The sequence below is a fragment of the Oncorhynchus kisutch genome, linkage group LG25 (assembly GCF_002021735.2).
Source record: "Oncorhynchus kisutch isolate 150728-3 linkage group LG25, Okis_V2, whole genome shotgun sequence".
NCBI classification, from domain to species: domain Eukaryota; kingdom Metazoa; phylum Chordata; class Actinopteri; order Salmoniformes; family Salmonidae; genus Oncorhynchus; species Oncorhynchus kisutch.
The window spans coordinates 30,571,527-30,598,580 of record NC_034198.2 but is presented as its reverse complement, the minus strand read 5'-3'; the positions used below and the strand labels follow the sequence as shown (position 1 = coordinate 30,598,580).

General features: G+C 43.7%; 2 protein-coding genes across 4 annotated transcripts in view; one reads left to right on the top strand and one right to left on the bottom strand.

The window, feature by feature from the left end:
• LOC109870031 (proteasome activator complex subunit 4B-like) overlaps positions 1 to 7,378 on the top strand; it is a 77,988-nt gene extending 70,610 nt beyond the window's left edge. For both annotated transcript variants that reach the window (XM_031804755.1, XM_031804754.1), the window contains 4 exons: positions 4,002 to 4,164; positions 4,655 to 4,788; positions 5,006 to 5,147; positions 5,454 to 7,378. In XM_031804755.1, coding sequence (XP_031660615.1) covers positions 4,002 to 4,164; positions 4,655 to 4,788; positions 5,006 to 5,140 — 432 coding nt within the window. In that variant the 3' untranslated portion in view covers positions 5,141 to 5,147; positions 5,454 to 7,378. The remainder of the gene's footprint in view (positions 1 to 4,001; positions 4,165 to 4,654; positions 4,789 to 5,005; positions 5,148 to 5,453) is intronic.
• Positions 7,379 to 15,331: 7,953 nt separating this feature from the next.
• LOC109870259 (endoplasmic reticulum lectin 1) lies at positions 15,332 to 26,256 on the bottom strand. Of its 2 annotated transcripts, none has more exons than XM_020460686.2 (13): positions 25,810 to 26,256; positions 25,399 to 25,503; positions 25,122 to 25,202; positions 22,682 to 22,759; positions 22,447 to 22,569; positions 22,011 to 22,234; positions 21,393 to 21,543; positions 21,070 to 21,234; positions 20,282 to 20,341; positions 18,855 to 18,979; positions 18,484 to 18,561; positions 16,590 to 16,665; positions 15,332 to 16,460 (listed from the first exon to the last, which is right to left on the bottom strand). In XM_020460686.2, the coding sequence occupies exons 1-13, from the start codon at positions 25,951 to 25,953 to the stop codon at positions 16,389 to 16,391; spliced, it is 1,482 nt and encodes a 493-aa protein (XP_020316275.1). In that variant the 5' UTR covers positions 25,954 to 26,256; the 3' UTR covers positions 15,332 to 16,388. The 2 variants fall into 2 exon arrangements, with proteins under 2 accessions (XP_020316275.1, XP_020316273.1); XM_020460684.2 differs by having other exon boundaries at positions 22,447 to 22,572; positions 25,810 to 26,254.
• Positions 26,257 to 27,054: the final 798 nt, after the last annotated feature.

The following is a 27,054-nucleotide window of genomic DNA, read 5'->3' as shown; positions in this document are numbered from 1 at the left end:
CTGGTCCCTCTCTCACTTGTTGCTATGGAAACCACTGGCTGCAGGAGTATTCTGTTGCTATGTGGAGGATATTAAGGGGGAGGGGGTGAACAGATGGATTTAGCCATTTCTGTCTTTCTATCCAACGGTCCTCTAGGGAGGGCTGTGACGATTATGGAATTTTAGGTAACGATTCATTGTCATGCAAAGGGAGATGGTAATTGTAGTTCTAGTTGTAGTTTGTTTTAATGGTGTGTTTAATGCAGCTTTACGTCTAAAAAACTAATGGTTTTGCCGACCTTGGAACTTTTGAAAATGAACCTTCTCCTCACGACTGTGTCGTTCTGCTCGTAAAATGATAAACAACTTTACCCATTTGAAGTCAAAATGGAAGAATTGCTATTGGGTAAACAATATCTATTTGAAGTTGAATCCAGCCTCCTCCTAAAATGAGTGTATTAAGACGATTATGACAACAACAAAATGAGTTCACGGTTATTGTCCATAATTATACCAGCCTTACTCTGGAGCCTAATATATTGACTTCCCTTGGCTGCTTGACACCTCTCGTTGCTAGGCGACATAAATTGGTTCCCTCAATCAGTGACAGGATTGGGTTTAATACGGTTGTGTAAACGTTGGACTGTGTGTCTGTTTAATAACATACATATACTGATCAGGAGCTGCGAAGTCACATGTATACAACTTATTCATAATTATGTTTTAACGAGAAGTCTAACGACACTAAAGACCTGATGCTGGTTGCAGCTGTAGATTCCTAGATTCTTCTTCCCAAGCCCACAGTATAGTGCACAGCCTCTAACCTCCTATCCCCCACCGTACAGTACACAGCCTCTAACCTCCTATCCCCCACCGTACAGTACACAGCCTCTAACCTCCTATCCCCCACCGTACAGTACACAGCCTCTAACCTCCTATCCCCCACCGTACAGTACACAGCCTCTAACCTCCTCTTCCCCAGCCCACAGTATAGTGCACAGCCTCTAACCTCCTCTTCCCCAGCCCACAGTATAGTGCACAGCCTCTAACCTCCTATCCCCCACCGTACAGTACACAGCCTCTAACCTCCTCTTCCCCAGCCCACAGTATAGTGCACAGCCTCTAACCTCCTCTTCCCCAGCCCACAGTATAGTGCACAGCCTCTAACCTCCTCTTCCCCAGCCCACAGTATAGTGCACAGCCTCTAACCTCCTCTTCCCCAGCCCACCGTACAGCACACAGCCTCTAACCTCCTCTTCGCCAGCCCACCGTACAGCACACAGCCTCTGACTTCCTCTTCCCCAACCCACCGTACAGTACACAGCCTCTAACCTCTTCCCCAGCCCACCGTACAGTACACAGCCTCAAACCTCCTATCCCCCACCGTACAGTACACAGCCTCTAACCTCCTCTTCCCCAGCCCACCGTACAGTGCACAGCCTCTAACCTCCTCTTCCCCAGCCCACCGTACAGTGCACAGCCTCTAACCTCCTCTTCCCCAGCCCACCGTACAGTACACAGCCTCAAACCTCCTATCCCCCACCGTACAGTACACAGCCTCAAACCTCCTCTTCCCCAGCCCACAGTACAGTACACAGCCTCTGACCTCTTCGCCAGCCCACCGTACAGTACACAGCCTCTAACCTCTTTCCCAGCCCACCGTAAGGTACACAGGCTCTAACCTCCTCTTCCCCAGCCCACCGTACAGTACACAGCCTCTGACCTCCTCTTCCCCAGCCCACCGTACAGTACACAGCCTCTAACCTCTTCCCCAACCCACCGTACAGCACACAGCCTCTGACCTCCTCTTTCCCACCGTACAGTACACAGCCTCTGACCTCTTCCCCAGCCCACCGTACAGTACACAGCCTCTAACCTCCTCTTCCCCAACCCACCGTACAGTACACAGCCTCTGACCTCCTCTTTCCCACCGTACAGTACACAGCCTCTGACCTCTTCCCCAGCCTAGCTACAAAACAGTCCTGAGCCTTTGTGCGCTCAATGGTGAGCCTGAATCACTCAATGAACTCCAGCCTCCCTGTTCTGTTTTCTCCTCTTTTCTCTCTCTAGCTCCATCTAAATTAGTCCTGTGATTCCTCGCTTGCCATCTCCTTGCCAACAGTGTTGTTCAACTGTACGGAGCTGGGTGGCGCAGTCTGTACTGACTACCTCAGCTCAACTAAGAAGCTCTATCCAAATTCTCCTCCTTGCCGCCGCCTCAAAATTCATTGGAGAGTGACCTTGGACCTTCTCCAATGCATTTTGAGGCAGCAGCGAGGAGGAGAATTTGGATAGAGCTTCTTAGTTGAGCCGAGGTAGTCAGTACAGACTGCGCCACCCAGCTCCGTACAGTTGAAGTCGGAAGTTTACATACACTTAGGTTGGAGTCATTAAAACTTGTTTTTCAACCACTCCACAAATTTCTTGCTAACAAACTTATAGTTTTGGCAAGTCGGTCAGGACATCTACTTTGTGCATGACATAAGTCATTTTCCCAACAATTGTTAACAGACAGATTATTTCACTTATAATTCACTGTATCACAATTCCAGTGGGTCAGACGTTTACATACACTAAGTTGACTGTGCCTTTAAACAGCTTGGAAAATTCCAGAAAATGATGCCATGGCTTTAGAAGCTTCTGATAGGCTAATTGACATCATGTGAGTCAATTGGAGGTGTACCTGTGGACCTATTTCAAGGCCTACCTTCAAACTCAGTGCCTCTTTGCTTGACATCATGGAAAAATCAAAAGAAATCAGCCAAGACCTCCGAATTTTTTTGTTGACCTCCACAAGTCGGGTTCATCCTTGGGGGCAATTTCCAAATGCCTGAAGGTACCATGTTCATCTGTACAAATAATAGTATGCAAGTATATGGGACCACGCAGCCGTCATACCGCTCAGGAACGAGAACGAGTGTTCTGTCTCCTAGAGATGAACGTACTTTGATACGAAAAGTGCAAATCAATCCCAGAACAACAGCAAATGACCTTGTGAAGATGCTGGAAGAAACAGGTACAAAGGTATCTATATCCACAGTAAAACGAGTCCTATATCGACATAACCTGAAAGGCCGCTCAGCAAGGAAGAAGCCACTGCTCCAAAACTGCCATTAAAATGCCAGACTACGGTTTGCAACTGCACATGGGGACAAAGATCATACTTTTTGGAGAAATGTCCTCTGGTCTGATGAAACAAAAATAGAACTGTTTGGCCATAATGACCATCGTTATGTTTGGAAGAAAAAGGGGTAGGCTTGCAAGCCAAAGAACACCATCCCAACCGTGAAACACGGGGGTGGCAGCATCATGTTGTGGGGGTGCTTTGCTGCAAGAGGGCTTGGTGCACTTCACAAATTAGATAGCATCATGAGGATGGAAGCAACATCTCAAGACATCAGTCAGGAAGTTAAAGATTGGTCGCAAATGGGTCTTCCAAATGGACAATGACCCCAAGCATACTTCCAAAGTTGTGGCAAAATGGCTTAAGGACAACAAAGTCAAGGTATTGGAGTGGCCATCACAAAGCCCTGACCTTAATCATATAGAAAATGTGTGTGCAGAACTGAAAAGGTGTGTGCGACTCAGTTACACCAGCTCTGTCAGGAGGAATGGGCCAAAATTCACCCAACTTATTGTGGGAAGCTTGTTGAAGGCTACCTGAAATGTTTGACCCAAGTTAAACAATTTAAAGGCAATGCTACCAAAGTCTAATTGAGTGTATGTAAACTTCTGACCCACTGGGAATGTGATGAAATAAATAAAAGCTGAAATAAATCATTCTCTCTACTATTACTCGGACATTTCACATTCTTAAAATAAAGTGGTGATCCTGACTGACCAGAGACAGGACATTTTTACTAGGATTAAATGTCAGGAATTTTAAGTTTAAATGTATTTGGCTAAGGTGTATGTAAACTTCTGACTTCAACTGTATATGGACACACACTCTGTCAAATTGTGTAAATAATGAACTCTTTCCCCCTTTCCTTCTCTACCTCTGTTCTCCCTCTGTCCCCCAGGTGAGGGAGATGGCTGCTACCACGCTGAGCGGTTTCCTGCAGTGTAACTTCCTGTCCATAGAGGGCCCCATGCAGAGCCACTTCGAGGCCCTCTGCAAGACCCGCCTGCCCAAGAAGCGGAAGAGGGAGCTGGGCTCCGTGGTGGACACCATCCCCTCCGGAGGTAGCTACTAACACAACTTTCCAATGCTTTACTTAGAATGCATACTGTTCCTGGTAGTGCTACAAGCATACTGGCTCAGTTCAATATCTACACTAGAATGGCCAATGCCAAGCTTCATTCTAAGTGCTCTTTCTAGTGTGGATATTGGAAAAACCACTGTCTACATCAGCGTTTCCCAAACTCGGGTCCTCGGGACCCCAGGAGGTACATGTCTTTGATTTTGCCTTAACACTACACATCTGATTAAAATGATCAAAGCTTGATGAATAGTTGATTATTTGAATCAGCTGTGTAGTGCTAGGGGGAAAGCCAGAACGTGCACCCCTTGTGTTCCTGAGGACCCTGGTCAACGTGCAACGGTCCATTGCCTTACCTGGAACACAGTTGAGTTAGATGGTCTTCTAGATTGTAGTTTCCTTGACCTTACTAAACCTGTTATACCTCAGCTTTTCAAAGCTCCTTTATAGTCTTTTCCTCCCTGTGTGTGTAGATCTGGTGCGGCGTCATGCTGGAGTGTTAGGTCTGAGTGCCTGTATCCTGTCCAGCCCCTACGATGTTCCCACCTGGATGCCCCAACTACTGATGGACCTCAGTGCCCACCTCAATGACACACAGCCCATTGAGGTGAGGAGGACTAACACATACATATACACACACATACACACACACACACACAGAGAGAGGAAGAAACAACACACACACACACACTGCTCTCTCACACAAACACACACACCTCAACGACACACAGCCTATAGAGATGAGGGGTACCCCAAACACACGTGTGTCTCTCCCCATTCCCGGGCATCTTGTTTCTGAATGCGTCTTGTGTCTACTCCTGCAGATGACGGTGAAGAAGACCCTGTCGAACTTTAGACGGACTCATCATGACAACTGGCAGGAGCATAAACAGCAGTTCACTGACGACCAGCTGCTGGTTCTGACCGACCTGCTGGTCTCTCCCTGCTATTACGCCTAGATACCTGGTACACACACAGCAGCTAACAGTAGCACCCACACACCCAAAACAAATGACATTATAAACAATACAAGGTACCAAGCATTAATCCCACTATCCATTCTGTCTCTCTTTAGGGCCAAGCATTAATCCCACTATCCATTCTGTCTCTCTTTAGGGCCAAGCATTAATCCCCCTATCCATTCTGTCTCGAGGCCCAAGCAATAATCTCAGTATCCATTCTCTCTATTTATGGCCAAGCATTAGTTGTGCTATGCATTCTGTCTCTTTAGAGCCAAGCATTAATCCCGCTATCCATTCTGTCTCTCTTTAGGGTCCTGGTGCAACTTTCAGGAGATTTGTATGTTTTCTTAATGGAGGAACGTTATCCTCGATGCCCTCTGAGCCTTTTGACAATTCCTCACTCTGGCATTAGACTGGGAAGGTCTCAGACTGAACAGAACAGGCCCGTATTCAAAAAGCGGTTTAGAGTAGGATTGCTGATCTAGGATCAGTTTTGCCTTTCAGATCATATTGAATACCATTATATGGACAGGGTGACCTGATTCTCGATCAGCACCTCTACTCTGAGACACTGTGTGAATACAGGCCCAGAACAGAACACACCAGCCTGCATGAGGGTAGACCAAACCCTCACATCCAGGACCCTGCACTCTGGCCAGACCAATGGACAACATCTGGGTCGTATTCATTAGGCATCAAACGGAAGACAATAGAATGAAAAACAGGGAGGAACTACCTGGGACTTGTCCATTAAGGACCGCTTGTTTTTTGTGTGTGTGTGGGGGGGGGGGGGGGGGGGGGGCTTTTTTCTGTGTTTTTTTTACGATGTACCCTGAGGACCCTAAAAGGGAGGGACGGGGGGAACACGAATGCGTAATGGTTGAATGGATGGAATAAAGGTTGTGTATTTAGCGCTGATTTACATTTTTACTATACTTAATATTTAAGGATAAACCATAGCAGGGATGATTGTCCTGCGGTTTGTAATACTACTGTACAGTTTTTCTTAAATTTTTATTTTCTTTATTTGCTTGCGTGTGTTTATGTGAAATGCTTGATGATACCCTACCTCTGGTCCAAGGTGTAGTGTGCCTTCCTCCACTAATGCACCACTACTTGTGGAGGAGTGCACGCTACGCCCTGCACCAGAGCAATTCCCTGTCCCCTCCGTACTATTGCTCTCAGCACAAAATCCCCTCAATGTTATCAACTCTGAGCCAACTAACTGTATTATCCCAGTAGAGGGTAGAAACCGTACTGTCCCAGTTCTCCTATAGTGACGTGTTCTTAGCCACAGTCTGTATGCGTTTAGATTAGGTTGAGAATGTATCCCAAATGGTAGCCTATTTGTTTAGTGCACTACTTTTGACTATGGCCCATAGGGCTCTGGTCAAATGTAGTGCACTATATAGGGAATAGGGTGCCATTTGGGAATTAGATTTGAACCTGCCACACACATTTACGTACATGACGTTTGTGTACATTGTTTAATCTATATATGATATGTGCATATTTTATAATGTGTATATAGCATATGTATATAACATAAATGCACAAACATGTATTTATTTATTTATTGTTTTTTGAAGTGCTGATATTATTATTCTTAGAGTTTCTAGTAATTAAAGATTTTGGTTTGTGAGTAAATGGGTTGTTCAGCTTTTTAGTGACAGAGCTTTTGATTTCATCCTGCTCTCTCATTGTCAATGGTATAGATGGAGTGATTGTGTGTGTTCATCCCCAAGTCTGTATGTGTGTGCTGTGTTGAGCTGATGAGCACAGTTTTATCGTCATGGCATGTGTCTAAACACCTCTCAGAACCCCAAGGGACTGGTAATTCCTTGACACAGATAATTGGAGAGTCTCCATTGAAATGAGGCTTTTCCGGGACAAAAAAGCCAAAGTCCAGGACTAGGCTAAATCAGTGTCCGGGAAACAGGCCCGAGGAATAACCAAACCTTCTGTCCACCACCTTAGCATCACACCCCTTCCTCTACTCTACAATACAATATTATTCTCCATTCTTTTTAAAAAATCCTAGTGAGTTATTTTTTGTTCAATATTTTGTTTATCCATGAAGACTTGAAAAGCTAGTCTCATTGAAGCATCGGTTCAGTTTAGTACTTCACTCATGTATAGTGTAGTGCCAAAACTGCATTGATTTATTTTTATTTTAGATGTACTGTTTGCTTATATTTAATGAAGAAAATAAATAAATGGGTTGCTTGTAACACATTTCTAGTGTGTGTCTGTGCCAGTTGGTTTTGAGATGACTCATATTGAAGTTAGTCACAGCTGGGGCCATATGCATCCTCATGAATAGAGCAGCAATTGACATTAGAAAATATGGTACAGTGCCCATACATTCATATCAAGTAGACATGTCTTGGATATGCAGTGCAATATAAAGTAGCACTTTGACTGGTTTAAGTGTACCATGTTGAGAGGGTCCTTTTTATTTTACATCACGGTCTAAAATAGGGGAGGGGGGGGGGGGGTTCCAAAATAGGGGAGTGTTTTGTTTTTATTGGGTACAGGGGAGGGTAGTGCGTTTTTCCCTGGTTTACATTCATCATTTTGCATGTTTTCCTATATAATTTCTTCCATCCTTTGACATATGTCCTAATTTGCTTGAATGCACCTCTATATCAAGGTGGTACTTCCCTTATGCACTACGCTTTTCCCGCGTGCTAACCTTTACAATACCACAGGTCAAAATAGTCTGTTCATCCAGGCCCTCTATCCACCATTCATCGTGACATTAGTGGTAGGTGGATCGTTTGCTAGTTAGCCTTTTGCAGATCTGACAATCATACCACACATAAAAACATTCAAAGCTGCACCAATTGTCTATTTGAATCCACAATAACAAATACAAATAGCTGATAGGCAGTGGAGAGGCCAGGCTCATTGCTCATGAAGTGGAGACATGAGACGCGTAGCTCAAAAAGCTCCCCTATTGATCTTAAGTGACAATACAATTATCCTACCTAGACTAACACCACAATGCAATGAACAATTGTATTGTTTTCAAGTGAGGACAAACTTGTACTTGAAGCTGCAATTAATGTAAATAATGGCTCAAAAGCCCTATGATTAGAATGTTTCACTCCATTTGAATCAGTTGTGGGTCGACTCGACAGTTTAAGGTTTAGAACAGGACAGTAGCAGGCTAGTCTGGCTGTATTTTCACTTCTGGAACTGATATGTGCAATCTGTTGCAGATCTTCATTCTCCCAAATCGTCCTATAATAGGGTGGCCACACATGCTCCTGGCTGGCCCAGTTATTCAGGAAAGCTTCATGTGCACTCTGCCTCTTTTCCAATCTGAGCAGCCTATTCTTTATTCTTTACCTAGTGCTTCAATATAGCCTAAATATTTGTCATTTCACTTTTAAAATGTAACTTTTATATGTGGCATAAACACAACCAGTCACGATGTTTTAATCTGATTAGACTACTTCAAAGGTCTCCTGTAGGCATGCGCCCGTGTGTCCAAAATATGATTTCAGCATCCTCAAAATGGCTTGACATTAGGGTTGCAAAGGGTCGGTACATTTCCAGAATTTTTCCATAACAGTAAGCCCGAGAATTTAGATAAATTCATCAAAAAAGTTAGTTTAAAGGGAACCTTTTTGTGGGATACACAAGGCAATTCAAGGTATTGTGGCATATTTTGGTTAAACTACCCCCAATTCAATGGAATTGCAACCCTCTTTATGCACAATACACTCTTCCATCACATGTACAGCTGATTCTCAAGATCTTGCACACTAATGAGATGCTATTGAGCCCACACCACTAAACTGTCTGAGCCAAGGACTACATGCTTTCTGGTAAGTTTTGATTACAATACTGGGTGGGTGAATATATTTTATATGACACATTATTTTTTGTTAACTAGTAAATAGTAGCCTACAGCGAAGTGTTTAAATAATTTCTAACTTGTTAACAATTTCTACTAGTTAGTTTTTGCTACCATGTGGGTTTTAGCTTGCTTGAGCCCCTAACTGAGTGTTAATTCACCTGTTTCCATACGTTTAATTTAAAAACATGTATTTTACAGTGGAGTTGTTTAATCTAACTGCTTAAATATTTATCTGTACACTTGTTATGTCACAACGTGCAGTTTATTAGGCTAGATTAAATACATGTTTAACTTCATATGGTGGTGAAAGTGCACAGTGATGAACTTGATGCTCCTTTCAATAAATATTGAGGGTCTTATTCTGGGGACATGATGATCGTTGCTTGGCTGCCGTTTGACAAATAAAAATCTCATGTAGGCTATACCTGCGCTGTATCTGCGAGCTGTTTGCTAGACCACATGTGCCAATACCAGAGTGGGCACATTCACTATACCTAATCAACATTTTTAGTGACAGAACCATCAGTAGGCCTAGATTTGAAAATGCGATGGAAACCCATTTAACTTGTATTTTTTATTCAGTACATGGGAATTTAACCGCGAATGTTATGTTGACCTAGACTACGTATTTGACCACAGACTTTTATCCTCAACAAGTCAATTTGATGGAAACGCTATGCAGATTTTTTATTTATTTTTTACCAGTTGGATGGGAACCTAGCTATAGACACCCTAAAGACTCTGGCAAGTGCCCTAGTCCAGTGTTACTTTGATTATGCTTGTAGATTATGGTTCACCAGCAGCCACAAACATCTAAAAGAGTAAGCCAGAACAAACTTGTAACAAGTGCACTGAAACTCCCCCTTCATACTAATCTGGAGGTAGAACATTTTATGCTAGGCTGGCTATCTGTGGGGGAAAAAGAGTAGTATTAATTTAGGTCTGGTCCACAGAATTATCACGGACTCAGCCCCCAGATATCTATCCAACTATTTTTCATTTGTTAGATGTCCACCAGCATAATGCCAGAGACTCACTGTTCGAAATATGAGTCTTACCTGGTAAGAACATATATTGGTACTGTTGAGTGGAACAAACTACCACAGCAACTCAAAACAATAGCAACCATAACCACGTTTTAAAAGAATGTCAAAAGATTGCTAGTGTGTGAACAGTAAAAACTATTTTTGTCTATTGAATTGAATTGATTTTGGGTAACAGGCATATACAACAAAATGTAAAACATGGACCCAGAGGAAATCACTTGAAAGTATTCATTAAAACGCTTGTTTCCAAAGTGGTCCGTGATGGTAAAAACAATAACACATATAATGATGAAAAGGCAAGACAAAATTACGAACAACCATAAATACATTAATTTATATTGACATCCTAAAAAGTGTCACTATTCACTGCACTTCTCCCTAACCTTAAAAATCAACCATATTAATTTCACATTAACTCTGTAAAGTGTCTGTATCTATGTCTGTATCTATGCAATTGTATATGTATTTATGTAAAAAGTAGGGACAACAATGGATATATAGTATGTTCGACTTTATTGTACAATCCCAGTCACTCATATTTGTACTGTATGTATATATTTTTTAACTGACAAATAAAATCAATTGCAAACTTTGCAGCGGCCATTTGATAACTATAAAGAGACATCTGTTACAAAACACCAACAAGTTTAATGATGTGGAGATTGTCAAGCCCAGGATTCCATACGGGGTAGTCCTACAAGGTAGGGAGTGGTGTATTTTCTGTTTGTTCAGATTGACGTTGTCTATTTATTGTGGTGTTGAAAACGCAAACCATAATGTTGAAGTGCCTGAAGTTGGTATGGTTTGTTTATTGGTTGTGTGTTGCATTGGCACAGAAACCTGTTGGTGGAAAATGTGTTGCATATATTTGATATACTTAAAAATATAACATCAACATTTTTAATCTGATTTCCCCCCTAGTTGATCATTGTCTGCAGCTGGCTATAATCATAGTGTAGGACTAATGGAACAAGCAGGGGGGGTGGGCAGGGAGAGTGCGCTTGTTCGTGGTGGTCAGTGCCACAAAAGCATGCTAATTGGCTAAGTCCATATTCACGTTTATAAACACAGGGCGGTTTTTAGGACACCACCCTACCCCCCAGTAAATGTCGATTTGTCCATTAGAGTGAGACGTTCGAGCTAGAGAGGTGGACATCCCGAGGTGGTATCACGCGCCGCACGTCTCCCATGACTTCACACACTCATCTCCCACTTCTTGTCGATGTACAGCGCGCCGCCGTCTTCTCCAGGATATTTTGGGGGGATCACATTAACAAGAAAATTAAAAAAAACATAATTTTTTTATGATATAGTGTGAATAAAAATGTGTGTGGTTATTATGGAGGCGGGCGGTAAATTTCCAATTCCAAATATGAAAATGTACGGGTTATATATCAACGATGTACATTTTCGCATTTTGTTTTTTCTAGCCTACACATCAAGTCTATCATTTTTCTAGATGCGCTTTTTCAAGTAACCCGCAATATTAGGTTGCATTCAGAATAAATAGGCTATATGGTCTTATTGCTTCTGATCATCACCTGTGAAGGAATCATTTTTCCTTTGTAATGCCTGTAGCTGGGATTAGGCAGGAACGGAGAGAGGAAACCTTCAGTAGGCTATTGTATTGGTTTTCATCATATGTAATTAAATGACCATGATGACCCATTTACTCTCTTGACATTGAAATGCTTTTACATCACAGAGCATTCAGACGAACAAACGGATACATGCAAATGTGGTAGGCATGGGTGCCTACCACATTGGGCCCCATGAAAGATATCACATTGGGCCCCACTACCACAAGCCACACCAACCCTGCGCAATTGCTGTCACCGCACACCTCCAAAACCCAATCGACCCATTCAAAGCTTTAAATAACTAAAAAAGACTTTTAAAAAAAGAACCTGATCACGTGAAGTGTTCGGAAAACATGTTTTCACATGATTTAACATGTGAAATCATGTGTTTTTTCTGTAAGGGGTGTGTGCTTGTGTGTGTGCATGCATGCATGCGCGTGTGTCTGTGAGTGAGTGTGTGTGAGTGGGTTGAAAAGCAAAATATAAATTTCTGTGGAATGTAAGGAAAGTATATCTAAAATCTTCTTCTCTTACTCCTTATTCTCCTCCTCCTTCACCTCTTCCTCCTTGTCATCTGCCTCCTTTTAGGTTCCTCTCCTCTTCCTCCATTGGTTGGGCCCTGATCCACAAGGCTAAACTGAGCTGCTCCCTGCTCCTCATCTTTATCTTCTGTCTGGTTTCCTATGGCAACCTGGTGGTGTTCCACCTCTTCAACCAGGCCTTCCGCAAGTTCCACACCAACTTCCACTTCATGATCCTGAACTTATCGTTCTGTGATATCAAATCAAATCAAATCAAATCAAATTTATTTATATAGCCCTTCGTACATCAGCTGATATCTCAAAGTGCTGTACAGAAACCCAGCCTAAAACCCCAAACAGCAAGCAATGCAGGTGTAGAAGCACGGTGGCTAGGAAAAACTCCCTAGAAAGGCCAATACCTAGGAAGAAACCTAGAGAGGAACCAGGCTATGTGGGGTGGCCAGTCCTCTTCTGGCTGTGCCGGGTGGAGATTATAACAGAACATGGCCAAGATGTTCAAATATTCATAAATGACCAGCATGGTCAAATAATAATAAGGCAGAACAGTTGAAACTGGAGCAGCAGCACAGTCAGGTGGAAGTTGAAACTGGAGCAGCAGCATGGCCAGGTGGACTGGGGACAGCAAGGAGTCATCATGTCAGGTAGTCCTGGGGCATGGTCCTAGGGCTCAGGTCAGTTGAAACTGGAACAGCAGCATGGCCAGGTGGACTGGGGACAGCAAGGAGTCATCATGTCAGGTAGTCCTGGGGCATGGTCCTAGGGCTCAGGTCCTCCGAGAGAGAGAAAGAAAGAGAGGAGAGAATTAGAGAACGCACACTTAGATTCACACAGGACACCGAATAGGACAGGAGAAGTACTCCAGATATAACAAACTGACCCCAGCCCCCCGACACATAAACTACTGCAGCATAAATACTGGAGGCTGAGACAGGAGGGGTCAGGAGACACTGTGGCCCCATCCGAGGACACCCCCGGACAGGGCCAAACAGGAAGGATATAACCCCACCCACTTTGCCAAAGCACAGCCCCCACACCACTAGAGGGATATCTTCAACCACCAACTTACCATCCTGATATATGAGTATGATATATGATATGAGTATATGTTGAGTGATGGCTCTTTCTGTACTCAGGTGAGTAGATTGTATTTACTTCTTTCTGTTCTTTGCTTCATTCTTCTCTCTTGCTTCAGCTAAGACCCTGGGCCCTGTCTGTCCCCAGTTTTGCTTTGGATCTATTTGGTTCTGTGGTCTGCCTGTTTGAGCTTGCCTAGCTTAGGAAATAGAAAAGTCCCAAAACTGCAAACTCTGCCCATCTAGCCCTCCAGGTGAATCGAGCAAATCAATTTGGTCTAATCGCTGACTGTCATTGCACAAAACAAATTCTTCAGTAATTGGATCATCTCTAACAAATCCAACCAATCAGTATCAAAGTTGCTAACTTCATTATGTTAGCTGGCTCTGGCCCAACCCATCGGTTTTTGGGACCAATCAGAATGGTCAGAATATGTTCGCATTTTAGAAAGCGGGTAGGGAGGCAAATCCAGTCTCATTGTGGAGAAGAAACATCAGTTTGGCCGTAGCGATGTGGCTGGGTAGCAAGCACCATACAGCCATCACCTGCTTTGTGGGAGGCACTATTTGTCAACCAATCATTAGGGTATTTTTGGTTGACCCATGCTAATGTGACCAAAGAAGTGACTGAAAGAGGAACCAACTTTGCTGTGAGTCTAAAGCTACAGGGGACACAAATTAGTGATATTTGAGGCCGCTATCTAACCAATTAATTGAACACATGCTATGTTTTCAGTTTATGATTGTGTGATATGGGGTATAGAAAAGTTTTTATTACCTATATTTATAAAGAACAACTTTTCTAAATAATAGCAGCCGTATTGATCTGAGCCTTGCTGTTGGAAAACTACTTCACTGTCTGACTTTCGGCTCTCACAGATGCAACTCTGCTAACTTCACTTGCCGACTTTCGTCTACAGACGGCTTCGTTAGCCTTACTGCTCGAACACACCCTTTGAAATGATTTGTACAAGTTTTTGAACCCAGGTCTGATTCTTGAAAGTTTGCAAAAGTCTTAAGAGTATACTTTTTGTTACAGGGGGCGGTGTGTCACCTTCAACCTGACTGGCCCAGCCTTCATCATGTCTCTGGAAACGCTAGCTGTGATTGCCCTCCGAAGGCTCCATATGGTCCTGGACCAGCAGCCCAACGGCATGGCCTCGCTCCCCTGTACTCTGTCTCTCACCACCCTCCTCTGGACCTCCAGCTTCATCATAGCTTCCCTGCTCACCTTCCCCACAAAGGAGGAACCTTGCCTGCCTCACTTCGGCCTAACGGGGGTGCCAGGGTGGTTCTATTATGTCTACCTGGTGGACTTCTGCGTGGCAGTGGTGTCTGTCTGTTACCTGATGATCGCTCAGACGCTAGAACGCACAGGTGGGAGAGGGAGGGAGGGGTGGGGTGAGAGAACGAGAGGGGGGGGAGGGGGGGGTAAGAAAAAGAGAGGGGGGGAGAGAGAGAGGGAGGAGAGGGAGGGGGGTGAGAGAACGAGAGGGGGGAGAGGGAGAATGGGATGGCATTTGATTTTCTTGTCAGGTAAATTACCTTAGCGACCCACACCAATGGGATTATTTGTTTTGAAGAACTTTACTTATAACTTTCTATAAACATGTACAGTATAAACCTAAATAATGTCTTATAACAGTTTTTATATCATCTAATGTCTCTCAATGCTAAATACTGCCAAAGAATATACAGTATATTAGAAATTCTTCATTTTATAGTGTTCTATGTACAGACGTTATATTACATTGTATAACGTAAATAATCATATAAATTCCTCAAGATTTTTTTGTTGAAGATCCATAAAGGTGAACAGCACCTTTTTGAAGGAAAATATCAGAGCCCTCTGGTGGTCAGCTAATCAACCTGCATCTCAAGCGTTTGTCATTTGACAGCTATGCACAGTGCATGTGTCTATCCATAGAGCGCTCTACTTGGACCACTTCAATGGCGCTGCCCATGCTCAGACGACCATAATGGGACAGATACAAAGATGAGTTGTCTAACTAAGTCTGTGGTCAAACAGAATTCTGTTCAGTTCGCCTTTTTACTAAGTGTATAATGGTTCAAACTGAATGCTAGTTAAACAAGAGCTTTATTATATTGTGGCTAGCTCTCCCAGACAATCATTTTCTCATTTTTGTTATATTTTTATTTAACTATTTATTTTTTTCCCTCATTTTAACCATAGAACACACCAGATTTAGAAATTCACAGGAAACATCTGATTCAGTACATAACAAATGTTCATCAGAACTTGTCAATTACATCGGGGGATTTGAATTCACAGCACATCAAGTTAAGTTACTCTCACTCACCCTGTAACATAACAACCATGGTCGGGGTCAATTCAGGAAGTAAACTGGCAAATTCAAATCCCAATTTAAATTATTGCTTTTGAATGAGGAAATACTGCAGCATTTGGAATTTCAGTTTACTTCCTGAATCGACTGAATTGAAATGGAATTGATCCCAACCATGACACCAGAACCCCAATCTTATTATACCCACAGTTAGTTTGTCTGCACATTTTAAAATTCAAACTGACCTTGCTCAAAGATATCTACAAAACCAAAGTGTCACGGACAAGCATCAAATCAATCTGAAATAAATTACGATAATTTAGAATGTTGACAATAAAACCAACTACAACATGGAAACTGGTTCTCCTGATGAGGTTCTGAATGATTGGTGGTTCTCTGTCCTGGCATATGGCCAGAAAAGACACTAGAACTAATGTGCCAAAGATGAAGCATACAAGGAAGATATGAAGTCCAGGCCATAGATCCACTGCCTTGTGGAGTGAGCAGGGTCACATTCTGTGAGTCTCTGTCCCATTTAGAATAGGATTTCCATGCTTTTATCATAAGGCTTTTTAAGCAGAATGGGTCTGGTACAGTCCATAGAGGAGGTATAAGCCAGGGCATTAGCAGGGGACTGTGGTCCTGGCTTCCAGGGGCCGTTCCAGGATCAACACTTTCTCCATGTCTGTCTGAACCTCCTGAGCAGTGCCATGGGTCTTGGTGCATCCATTCTTCAGTTGTCCGTTTTATGCCACCTAAATCCATGTCCTTTTCTGTTGCGCTTCTTATTCCCCTCTGCTCATCCTTCGTCTCTCTGGCCTCCTGTTCTGTTAGCTGGAGACAGATAGAAGGCCTTTCTCATCAGCTGTGTCCAGGATCTGGCATATGACTGGAGACTCAACCTGAATGAGAAAAAATAACAGGGTTGAGTTTATTTGCCATGTGTAGTGAATACATTGGAAATATGCAACAATGTGTTCAAGTGTTGAACCATAAGACGATGCGACAGTGATGTGTGTATGCAGTCTTACCCCAAGGACGTACTGACAGGTCTGAGGCTCCAGCATGTACACAGTGACGGCATGGGGAGACTCAGACTCCTTACACCTGAGGCAGAGGAGAGGAAAAAGACTTGAATCAGAGACTCGCGGTGTATTCAGTGATGTGAAACATTCTGAACGTTGCAGATAGAAATATAATCAGTAGAGCTGACAAGATTCCCTGTTCTACACCATACATTTCTATCTGATGAGATTTTAAGCTCCGCATGTCACTCCAATGGGGAAGTGGTCCTCTGTAGCTCAGTTGGTAGAGCATGGTGCTTGCAATGCCATGATAGTGGGTTTGATTCCCGCGACCACCCTTACGTAAAATGCATGACTAAGTTGCTTTGGATAAATGTCTGCTAAATGTCATATATAAAAGTATGTGGACACCCCTTCAAATTAGTGTATTTGGCTATTTCAGCCGCACCCGTTGCTAACCGGGATATGAAATTGAGCAAGCAGCCATGCAATCTCCATAGACAAACATTGACAGTAGAATGGCCTTACTGAAGAGCTCAGTGAGTCACTGTGGCACCGTCATTGGTTGCCACCTTTCCAACAAGTCAGTTCGTCAAATTTCTACCCTGCTAGAGCTGCCCCGGTCAACTGTAAGTGCTGTTATTATGAAATGGAAATGTCTAGGAGCAACAACAGCTCATCCAAGAAGTGGTAGGACACACTAGCTCATAGAACAGGACAGCTGAAACACAAAAAAATGGTCTGTCCTCGGTTAAAACACTCACTACCGAGCAACGTCAGCACAAGCACTGTTCGTTGGAAACTTCATGAAATGGGTTACCATGACCGAGCAGTCATGGACAAGCCTAAGATCGCAATGACAAGCGTCGGCTGGAGTGGTGTAAAGCTTGCAGCCATTGGACTCTGGAGCAGTGGAAATACGTTCTCTGGAGTGATGAATGACGCTTCACCATCTGGCAGTCTGACGAACTAATCTGGGTTTGGCGGATGCCAGGAGAACGCTACCTGCCCAAAGCATAGTGCCAACTAAAGTTTGGTGGAGGGGGAATAATGGTCTGGGCCTGTTTTTCATGGTTTGGGCCCCTTATTTCCAGTGAAAGGAAATCTTAACACTACAGCATACAATGACATTCTAGACGATTCAGTGCTTCCAACGTTGTGGCAACAGTTTGGGGAAGGCCCTTTCCTGTTTCAGTATGACAATGCCCCCGTGCACAAAGCGAGGTCTATACAGAAATGGTTTGCCGAGATCAGTGTGGAAGAACTTGACTGACCTGCACAGAGCCCTGACCTCAAACCCATCGAACACCTTTGGGATTAATTGGAACGTCGACTTCGAGCCATGCCTAATTGCCCAACATCAGTGCCCGACCTCACTAATGCTTGTGGCTGAATGGAAGCAAGTCCCCGCAGTAATGTTCCAACTCCATATTAATCCCCATGACTTTTGAATGAGATGTTCGATGAGCAGGTGTCCACAATATACATGTAGTGAATATTGATGATGCACTATGCAGCAATCACTTCGCCATTTCCTGTTTGCTAAAATTCTAATAGTTCTAATTTCAGTTTGTGACAAAACAAGCAAGCATAGTGTAGAGAATCATCGTACCATCTAAACCGCTGTGAAATATATTTTCCATAACCAAACATCTTTTATTTTCAGCTGTTTGAATCTGGTGTACAAAGCTGAAAGTAAAAAGACGCAATAAAAACTTTGAAGGGAAAGCATAGAAATATAGAATAAATATCCCGCTTTCAATGAGAATGACAGATCTAGAACTTAGATTTATGTGAATTTGGTCGGGTCGTCCCCAAAAATGACGTTGCAGCTTTAAGTGTGTCAATACTAGACCAGGCCTCTCTCAGGAAGAGAGTGGAAACACTAATGATGACCCACTTGAGCTTGACGATGACCTGTCTGGGTTTCCCCGTCATGTCACACACATCCCCGTGGCCGTAGAAGTGAGACACCAGTCTGGGGAGAAGAAAGTACAACCATGAAATCCTCATTATCAATCATAAATGTGTTCTTCTCATTAAACATGTTTAGGTTTCCTGGAAACAGGTGAAATCTATTACTGGCCCTTAAAGGCCCTTTCAATCAGTATTCTCCATCGAGCACGCTTTTTAGTCCAGAGGTAGGCTTAACCTTTGTCCCAGACACCAGCCTCTAATGCCCCATTTCTAAAATAGTGGTACATTCATTATCAACATCCTGCAGATCAGTGTGATCTTTTAATAAACTGATTGTAGAGCTGGCTGACATACTTGACTTTCTGCACCCCATCGTTTTTGAGCTGGTAGGACCGGGCCACGTTCTTCTGGGCCCACTCCAGGTGTTCCTCAGTGTTCCAACTGCCCACTACCACCATGTTCTTCCCTTGCTCCTTATCCTGGGAGAGAACACATACATCAACCAACCATCCTATATTATACTGAACAAAAATATAAAACGCAAGTGTTAATCCCATGTTTCATGAACTGAAATAAAAGATCCCAGAAATGTTCCATAAGCCCAAAAAGCTTATTTCTCTCAAATGTGCACAAATTTGTTTACATCTCTATTAGTGATTATTCCTCCTTCGCCAAGATAATCCATCCACCTGACAGGTGTAGCATATCAAGAAGCTGATTAAATAGCATGATCAATACACAGGTGCACCTTGTGTTGGGGACAGTAAAAAGCCACACTAAAATGTACAGTTGTCACACACAACAAAATGCCACAGATGTGTCAAGTTTTGAGGAAGTGTGCAGTTGGCATGCTGATTGCAGGAATGTCCACCAGAGCTGTTGCCAGAGAATTGAACATGAATTTCTCCACCATAAGCCACCCCCAACATCACTTTTTTAAAGAATTTGGCAGTGCGTCCAACCGGCCTCACAGACCACGTGTAACCACGCCAGTCCAGGACCTCAACATCCAGCTTCTTCACCTGCAGGATCAGGTGAGACCAGCCACCCGGTTTGCACAACCTGTCAGAAACCATCTCAGGGAAGCTCATCTGCGTGCTCGCCATCCTCACCAGGGGCTTGACCTGACTGCAGTTTAGTGTCATAACTGACTTCAGTGGGGAAATGCTCACCTTCGATGACCACTGGCATGCTGGAGAAGTGTGCTCTTCATGGATGAATCCTGGTTTCAACTGTACCGGGCGAGCAATTTGTGTGGGTGAGCAATATGCGGATGTCAACGTTGTGAACAGAGTGCCCCATGGTGGTTGTGGGGTTATGTTATGAGCTACGGACATCGAACACAATTTAATTTTATTGATGGCAATTTGAATGCACAGATACCGTGACGAGATCCTGAGGCCCATTGTCGTACCATTAATCTGCCGTCATCACCTCATGTTTCAGCATGATAATGCACGGCCCCATGTCGCAAGGATCTGTACACAATTCCTGGAAGCTGAAAATGTCCCAGTTCTTCCATGGCCTGCATACCCACCAGACATGTCACCCATTGAGCATGTTTGGGATGCTCTGGATCGCCGTGTATGACAGTGTTCCAGCTCCCTTCAATATCCAGCAACTTCGCACAGCCATTGAAGAGGACTGGGACAACATTCCACAGGCCACAATCAACTCCATGTGAAGGAGTACAGGCTCATTGTAAGGGCTGGGATGGAATCAATGGAATGGAGTCAAACACGTTGTTTCCATAAGTTTGATACACAATAGAGAACCCTTACCTCATGGTACTGATGCACATGCTTCCCATAGCAGAACTCATACTTCCACCACCCCACTCCCTGGAACACACAGATTCCAGACATCAGACAGATGCTACAGTATGAGCTACAGAAGAGGTGTGTGTTACTTGAGCACCTCTTCTAACCTCCTCTGTCAGTTCCCCTTTTTTTTTATTTCACCTTTATTTAACCAGGTAGGCTAGTTGAGAACAAGTTCTCATTTACAACTGCGACCTGGCCAAGATAAAGCATAGCAGTGTGAACAGACAACAACACAGTGTGTTGGAGTAAACATGGAGTACATGGAGTAAACAATAAACAAGTCAATAACACAGTAGAAAAAGTAGAAAAAGAAAAAAACAGTCTATATACATTGTGTGCAAAAGGCATGAGGAGGTAGGCGGATAATTACAATTTAGCAGATTAACACTGGAGTGATAAATGATCAGATGGTCATGTGTAGGTAGAGATACTGGTGTGCAAAAGAGCAGAAAAGTAAATAAATAAAAACAGTATGGGGATGAGGTAGGTAAATTGGGTGGGCTATTTACCGATGGACTATGTACAGCTGCAGCGATCGGTTAGCTGCTCAGATAGCAGATGTTTAAAGTTGGTGAGGGAGATAAAAGTATTTTGGTATGTATACATGTAATACATCAGGGAACAATAACGTTATATTCAATTGAATTGAATAAACAGCAGCCAATGAGCAGTAGCCAATATGGAACTGTAGCCAATGAGTAGGTGTCTTCTTCAACAGCCAGCCAATCAGCATGCCTCATACTAACCCCATGGAGACAGTAGGAGCCACTCAGGAACTCTTTGATCAGCTGCTCGTCCGTCAGGCGGGAGATGTGGGTGGTTCCCACTGTAATATGAGTCTGCCCGCCCACCACCAGGGGCTTATGGGTAGAGGAGAAGGCCTCCTCTCTCACCGGGGACATACTCTCCTCCTGGAGAAAAAAAGGGAGGGGAGGTGGTTGGCTTCTAAACCCGAGTCTTGTTCAGTAGAGTAGGGAGGAAGGCAAAACGCTTTACCATGGTGTGGCCTACTAGTCTTCCACTACCCCTGCCCCTTCCCATCTTCCACCAGTTTCATCTCCCCCCTCACCTCTCTCTCCATCTCTGGGGCAGTAGGAGCAGTGAAGGGAGGTTTCAGTAGCTGTTCCTGCTCTCGGTTCATCTGAGAGAGACTGTGAGGCTGCAGGGGAGAACCAGACAGGGCCTGGCAGAAGATGGCATTCACTGGGGACGACTTGAACCTAACACACCATGGGATAAAGATATGACTCCATTACATCTCAAACATGGGACAATATACTAACATTTTGATAAAGAATTATAAATTTAAAAAATGTAGCACAATTATTTATTGGTTTATTTTAATTTTTTATAAGAAAATTCATTACATTTGAGGTTATTTATTGATGCAAATAAATATACAGATTTTAAGGTTGTCATATTGGGGTCTCGAGAAACTATTGCGAACACGGTTCCCCAGAAATTCTGGTGGAAAACATGGGGTCCCAAAAGTTTGAATACCACTGCCTTAACTCATACTAACTACGAGACTATTCACTATGTCATTCTGTAAAGGAGTTAAATCAGCTATGCTAGTTCTGAAATAGATCAAACAAGGGAAACTGATTGGGTAGATCTGCTGCTACCTGTATTTGGGGTGTGCACCTCATACTCACTCACTCACTCACTCACTCACACTCACACACACCTGTATTTGGGGTGTGCACAGATCAGATGGGTCAGCACCACTACTTCGTACTCGCAGGTAGTGACCTCAGCAATAGAGAGGATCTCATGCTTTGCTTCGGGGTGGCAGACATACAGCACGTTGGTGGAGCGAGGCGTGTTCTGTTTCAGGACGCAGGCCGTCCCGTGGCCCATCAACACCGGGTAGTATGGAGCGAGCTGGCCCTCCACGTTCTTAGTGGGAACCTAAAGACATTTATATTTGTGTCTTTCAACAGAGATAATCTGTGTATTCAACTTAGGTAGATAAACTAACCAGATCACAGCAAGTAAGGTAGAGACCAATGATTAGAAAGAGAAATTAAACAAAAATAAGACAAAAGATTCAAAGAAGTCTTATCAGGTGTTTTTTCAAATGTATATGAGCCAAACTGCTGGGTCGCTGTCAAACAACAAACCTCTTTCTCCGGTTCTGACTTAGGTTTCGTCTCCTCAACTTTCTCTGCAGTCTCTGTTCCTGAAGTGGTTGAAGACTCAGTCTTCTTGGTCATGCTTCCCAAGACGTACTCCTGAAGTTTGATCTGCTAGATAAAACAGAGAAAAATCATTTCACCTTGATTGCTTTTTTTCTATGTGTTGCAACATACTTAAATGGTAGACTATTTAATTATGGTGTAAGTAATCATTTCCCACCTGTCCCGTCTCCTTCTCTTCATGGTATTGTCTCACATGCTTCCCATGACACACCTCATACGTCCAGTATGACTCGATCTACAATTAACACCACAACACATGCCAGAAGAGAGTGGTTAGCCTATCCAAAGTGACTGACAGCACAGTGAGTACATTAAGGGTAGTGTTGTCACGATGCCAAAACTTTACTACCGATTTGGTATCCTTTTTGCGCCGTCCACCGGACGTTTTCCACCATTTTCTAAACCTATCACTGAAATTCACACTTCTACTCAATACAACACACTGACTTCACACAGTTCAGCGTATAATAGAATGGCCGATTTGCTCATATTTTCAAATGCCTAGCTGTGATTTGGCTGGAGGAATGGGAGGGAGGAGTATACATGCATAATGATCTGCATGTCATTGTGGCAGTAAGGGAAAACACTGCATGAAACCTTTACTCTTCAGTTAACACAGACACATACCTCCCTCCCTTCATCACACACACTGTCTCCCTCCCTCTTATAAAAAACACACACACACACACACACACCTCTCTCTCTCTCTCTCACACTCAGTCCCACAAACACACACTGCTACCAACTTTTAAAATGTTAGGCACCAAACAGATTTCAAGGATCACCAGAAAGAGATTGAATTTATGATATAGTTTAGGTTTCAATTAGTCCTACGTGAATCCTACCTCTGAAGCACATCTCATGAGTAGCAGACTCGTTTTCTTTGTTCCTGTGCCAATTGAATTTGCCTAAACCTACTGTCAATTTACCGGGTTGTTAGCTAGCAAGGTAACATGACTGAACGTTGTTTGTTATCAAACCAATAATAAGCGACCAGGGATTAGTTCAAAACAGCCTGCGACATGGATTGTGAAATTATATCAAATGAGGACAAATCCCGATAGAAAGAAAAAAGGTATATTGGGTCATATACTGTATTTTCAAATGTTTAGGCTAGAGACAAGCCGTTTTCTCTGCTGTAAAGCTGCAAGTATGGCTGTCGTGAAGCTCTGCTCAATTTTCTCTTTCTGGCACTCAGAGGCTGTGTGACAGCGAACTTGCTGTCTCCTCAGACTGGCCTGTGCCCATGTTTATAACAGGCGATGAAAATATACAATGTATCAACTTTGCTCGCTCTGTAGAAGACTCATCAGGGTCTGCAATCCCGCTCGCCATCACTGCTAAATTATATTTTAAAAACTGATGGAGGAATAGACGCACACAGAGAGAAGCATGTGAGTGAGGGCTGGTAGGGGATGCTGAGAGAAGCAGGTGAGTGAGGGCTGGTAGGGGATGCTGAGAGAAGCAGGTGAGTGAGGGTTGGTAGGGGATGCTGAGAGAAGCAGGTGAGTGAGGGCTGGTAGGGGATGCTGAGAGAAGCAGGTGAGTGAGGGCTAGTAGGGGATGCTGAGAGAAGCAGGTGAGTGAGGGCTGGTAGGGGATGCTGAGAGAAGCAGTTGAGTGAGGGCTTGTAGGGGATGCTGAGAGAAGCAGGTGAGTGAGGGCTGGTAGGGGATGCTGAGAGAAGCAGGTGAGTGAGGGCTGGTAGGGGATGCTGAGAGAAGCAGGTGAGTGAGGGCTGGTAGGGGATGCTGAGAGAAGCAGGTGAGTGAGGGCTTGTAGGGGATGCTGAGAGAAGCAGGTGAGTGAGGGCTGGTAGGGGATGCTGAGAGAAGCAGGTGAGTGAGGGCTGGTAGGGGATGCTGAGAGAAGCAGGTGAGGGAGGGCTAGTAGGGGATGCTGAGAGAAGCAGGTGAGTGAGGGCTGGTAGGGGATGCTGAGAGAAGCAGGTGAGTGAGGGCTGGTAGGGGATGCTGAGAGAAGCAGGTGAGTGAGGGCTTGTAGGGGATGCTGAGAGAAGCAGGTGAGTGAGGGCTAGTAGGGGATGCTGAGAGAAGCAGGTGAGTGAGGGCTGGAAGGGGATGCTGAGAGAAGCAGGTGAGTGAGGGCTGGTAGGGGATGCTGAGAGAAGCAGGTGAGTGAGGGCTGGTAGGGGATGCTGAGAGAAGCAGGTGAGTGAGGGCTGGTAGGGGATGCTGAGAGAAGCAGGTGAGTGAGGGCTGGTAGAGGATGAGGCTGGTTGATTACAGCTGCCACGCGTGATATGCACATGAAATGGTGTGGATATCATTGGACCAGTGCATACTAATGGCTGTTGCTTAAATTCAACTGAATTTATGAACAATACTGATTTCATAAACATTTTATAACAGGAATCAGACGAAAAACTTGGTAGTATCATATGAAACGGTACGCTAAAATGTTGGTATCATAAGTATCATGACCTTTTGGTACCGTGATATTACCATTGTACCGGTGTACCGTGCAACACTACCTAAGGGGGTTAAACCCATGACATTGGTGTTGCTAGTATTGTAGTGGTACTCAAGATAGCCTATATTTAGACAGAAGTCAAAGTGAAACTGGGCGGTTCTCACTCTGTAGGAGCAGCTGCTCTGTTTGAACAGTGGGTCCAGTAGATCACCTGGAGTGGGACCAGCGTACTCCTTGACATCATCCTGAGAGATAGAATTAGAGGGAGAAGAGAGACATAGGGGAGATAGAGAGAAAGGAGAGACAGCAAGAGAGAGATGGAGAGGCGAGACGGCAAGAGAGAGAGAGAGAGACGGAGACCAGGAGAGGAGGATAAGTGAGAAGCAATAATTGAAAAAGGAGCCAGACATAATTCTTTATCTAGCTAATCTTTATACTCACGTCGTCTCCATTTGACAAGGAAGGCAGGAGACATTTGTATTTCTCCTTCTCTGTTGTTGTCATGATGACAAAGTCATCATCTTTGTAGAGGGCACCGGAGGTTGGCTATGGAAGGACATATTTTGGGTCAGTTAATAATACTGTACTGAAAGCATGCATGTTTACTGGCTACATCATCTCAGATTGTAAATGTTGAGGAGATGCAACCCTTTACAGGAGTCATAACAGGCAATGACAGAGACTATGTATCATCAGCTTTTCATTGACAATCATATGTCAACAGCCATAACAAGGAATACCTAGCTAGGTAGGCTTAACATGCTTTATCACCATTTAAAACAACAAACGTTTGTCAATAAATCATTTTCTTTTTAAAAGCCATGATTTAACACACACACACACAACACTCACCAAGGTGAATTCGTCCCCGGGCCAGTTGATTTTGAATGGGATTTCATCAGAAAACGAAGGAGATCCCCCTCTGTTAGCCGACACATGACAACACAACTCAGACAAACCCCCAAACAACACGAACAGCAGCCTAGTCCGGTCCATTGCCTCTGCAAGGCTGGTTCGCTAACTACCTTCTATGGTGCCTGTCAATGCGTAAGATAGCTAACCACCGATAAAACTGGTTTAGTTTCCGGGTAATTGTACAATTATGAATCCATCTGGCTGTCTCTTTCGTTTGTCAACACAGCAACCAGGAAATAGCTCGTCGCTTGCCACGTGTATTTCCGGTACATCGGTGTTAGCGTTTACTGAAACTGAAAAGTAAGTCCAAATGTATTACCCAGTTGTCTGTTTATAGTTCAGTGTGAAGCACATCTGACATATCGGCTTCACTAACCACGTTTCCATGCGTGTATACCGTATACAAACAAAAAAAGTAATACCGTATACAAACATGTCACGATCGTTGTGACGGAAACAGGAAGTTTCGGTAAATTGTAAACCATGTTACATATTTGTTCATTCGACATTGTGTCGGTAAAATGTATTATGCGAGAAATGGCGGTGGAAACGACTTTATGAGCAAATACTGATATAATAACCATCATATCGAAGCAAACTTGGAGTCACGCGATATGTGTTCCTCCCACGATGACTCGGGAAACCATGCCGTTCTTTAGGATACATATTAAGTAAATGATGATGAATTAACTTCACAGGGTGTTGAAAGTGCACGCTATAAATTTGATGCTCCTTTCCAATAACCATCGAGGGTCATATTCTGGTGATTGCTGTTTGACAAATATTCTGGTTTTTATCCATGATCTCATTTTTGGGGCGGCAGGTAGCCAAGTGGTTAGAGTGTTGGACTAGAGTGTTGAATCCCTGAGCTGACAAGGTACAAATCTGTTGTTCTGCCCCTGAACAAGGCAGTTAACCCACTGTTCCTAGGCCATCATTGAAAATAAGAAGTTGTTCTTGACTAACTTGCCTAGTTAAATCAAATGTAAAAAATAGACTAATCTTCATGCACAGCCTAACCTCACTCTGTCTGCCAGCTGAACGACTAAAAAACGGGTGGAAAAAGTACCTAATTGTCACACTTGAGTAAAAGTAGCTCTTAATAGAAAATGACTATTGAAAGTCACCCAGTAAAATAATACTTGTCTAAATGTAAATGTAATTGCTAAAATATACTTAACT

Bases quoted from the DNA above. Each gene is read 5' to 3' on its own strand.
- LOC109870259 (XM_020460684.2), bottom strand. From the start codon at position 25,953: ATGGACCGGACTAGGCTGCTGTTCGTGTTGTTTGGGGGTTTGTCTGAG. The intron at 21,544-22,010 runs GTGTGTGTGAGT...ATGGTGTGTTAG, and splicing joins TGTGCACACCCCAAATACAG to GTTCAAGTCGTCCCCAGTGA. The intron at 16,666-18,483 runs GTGGGTCATCAT...CCTCTGCCTCAG, and splicing joins CAGGTCATCGTCAAGCTCAA to GTGTAAGGAGTCTGAGTCTC.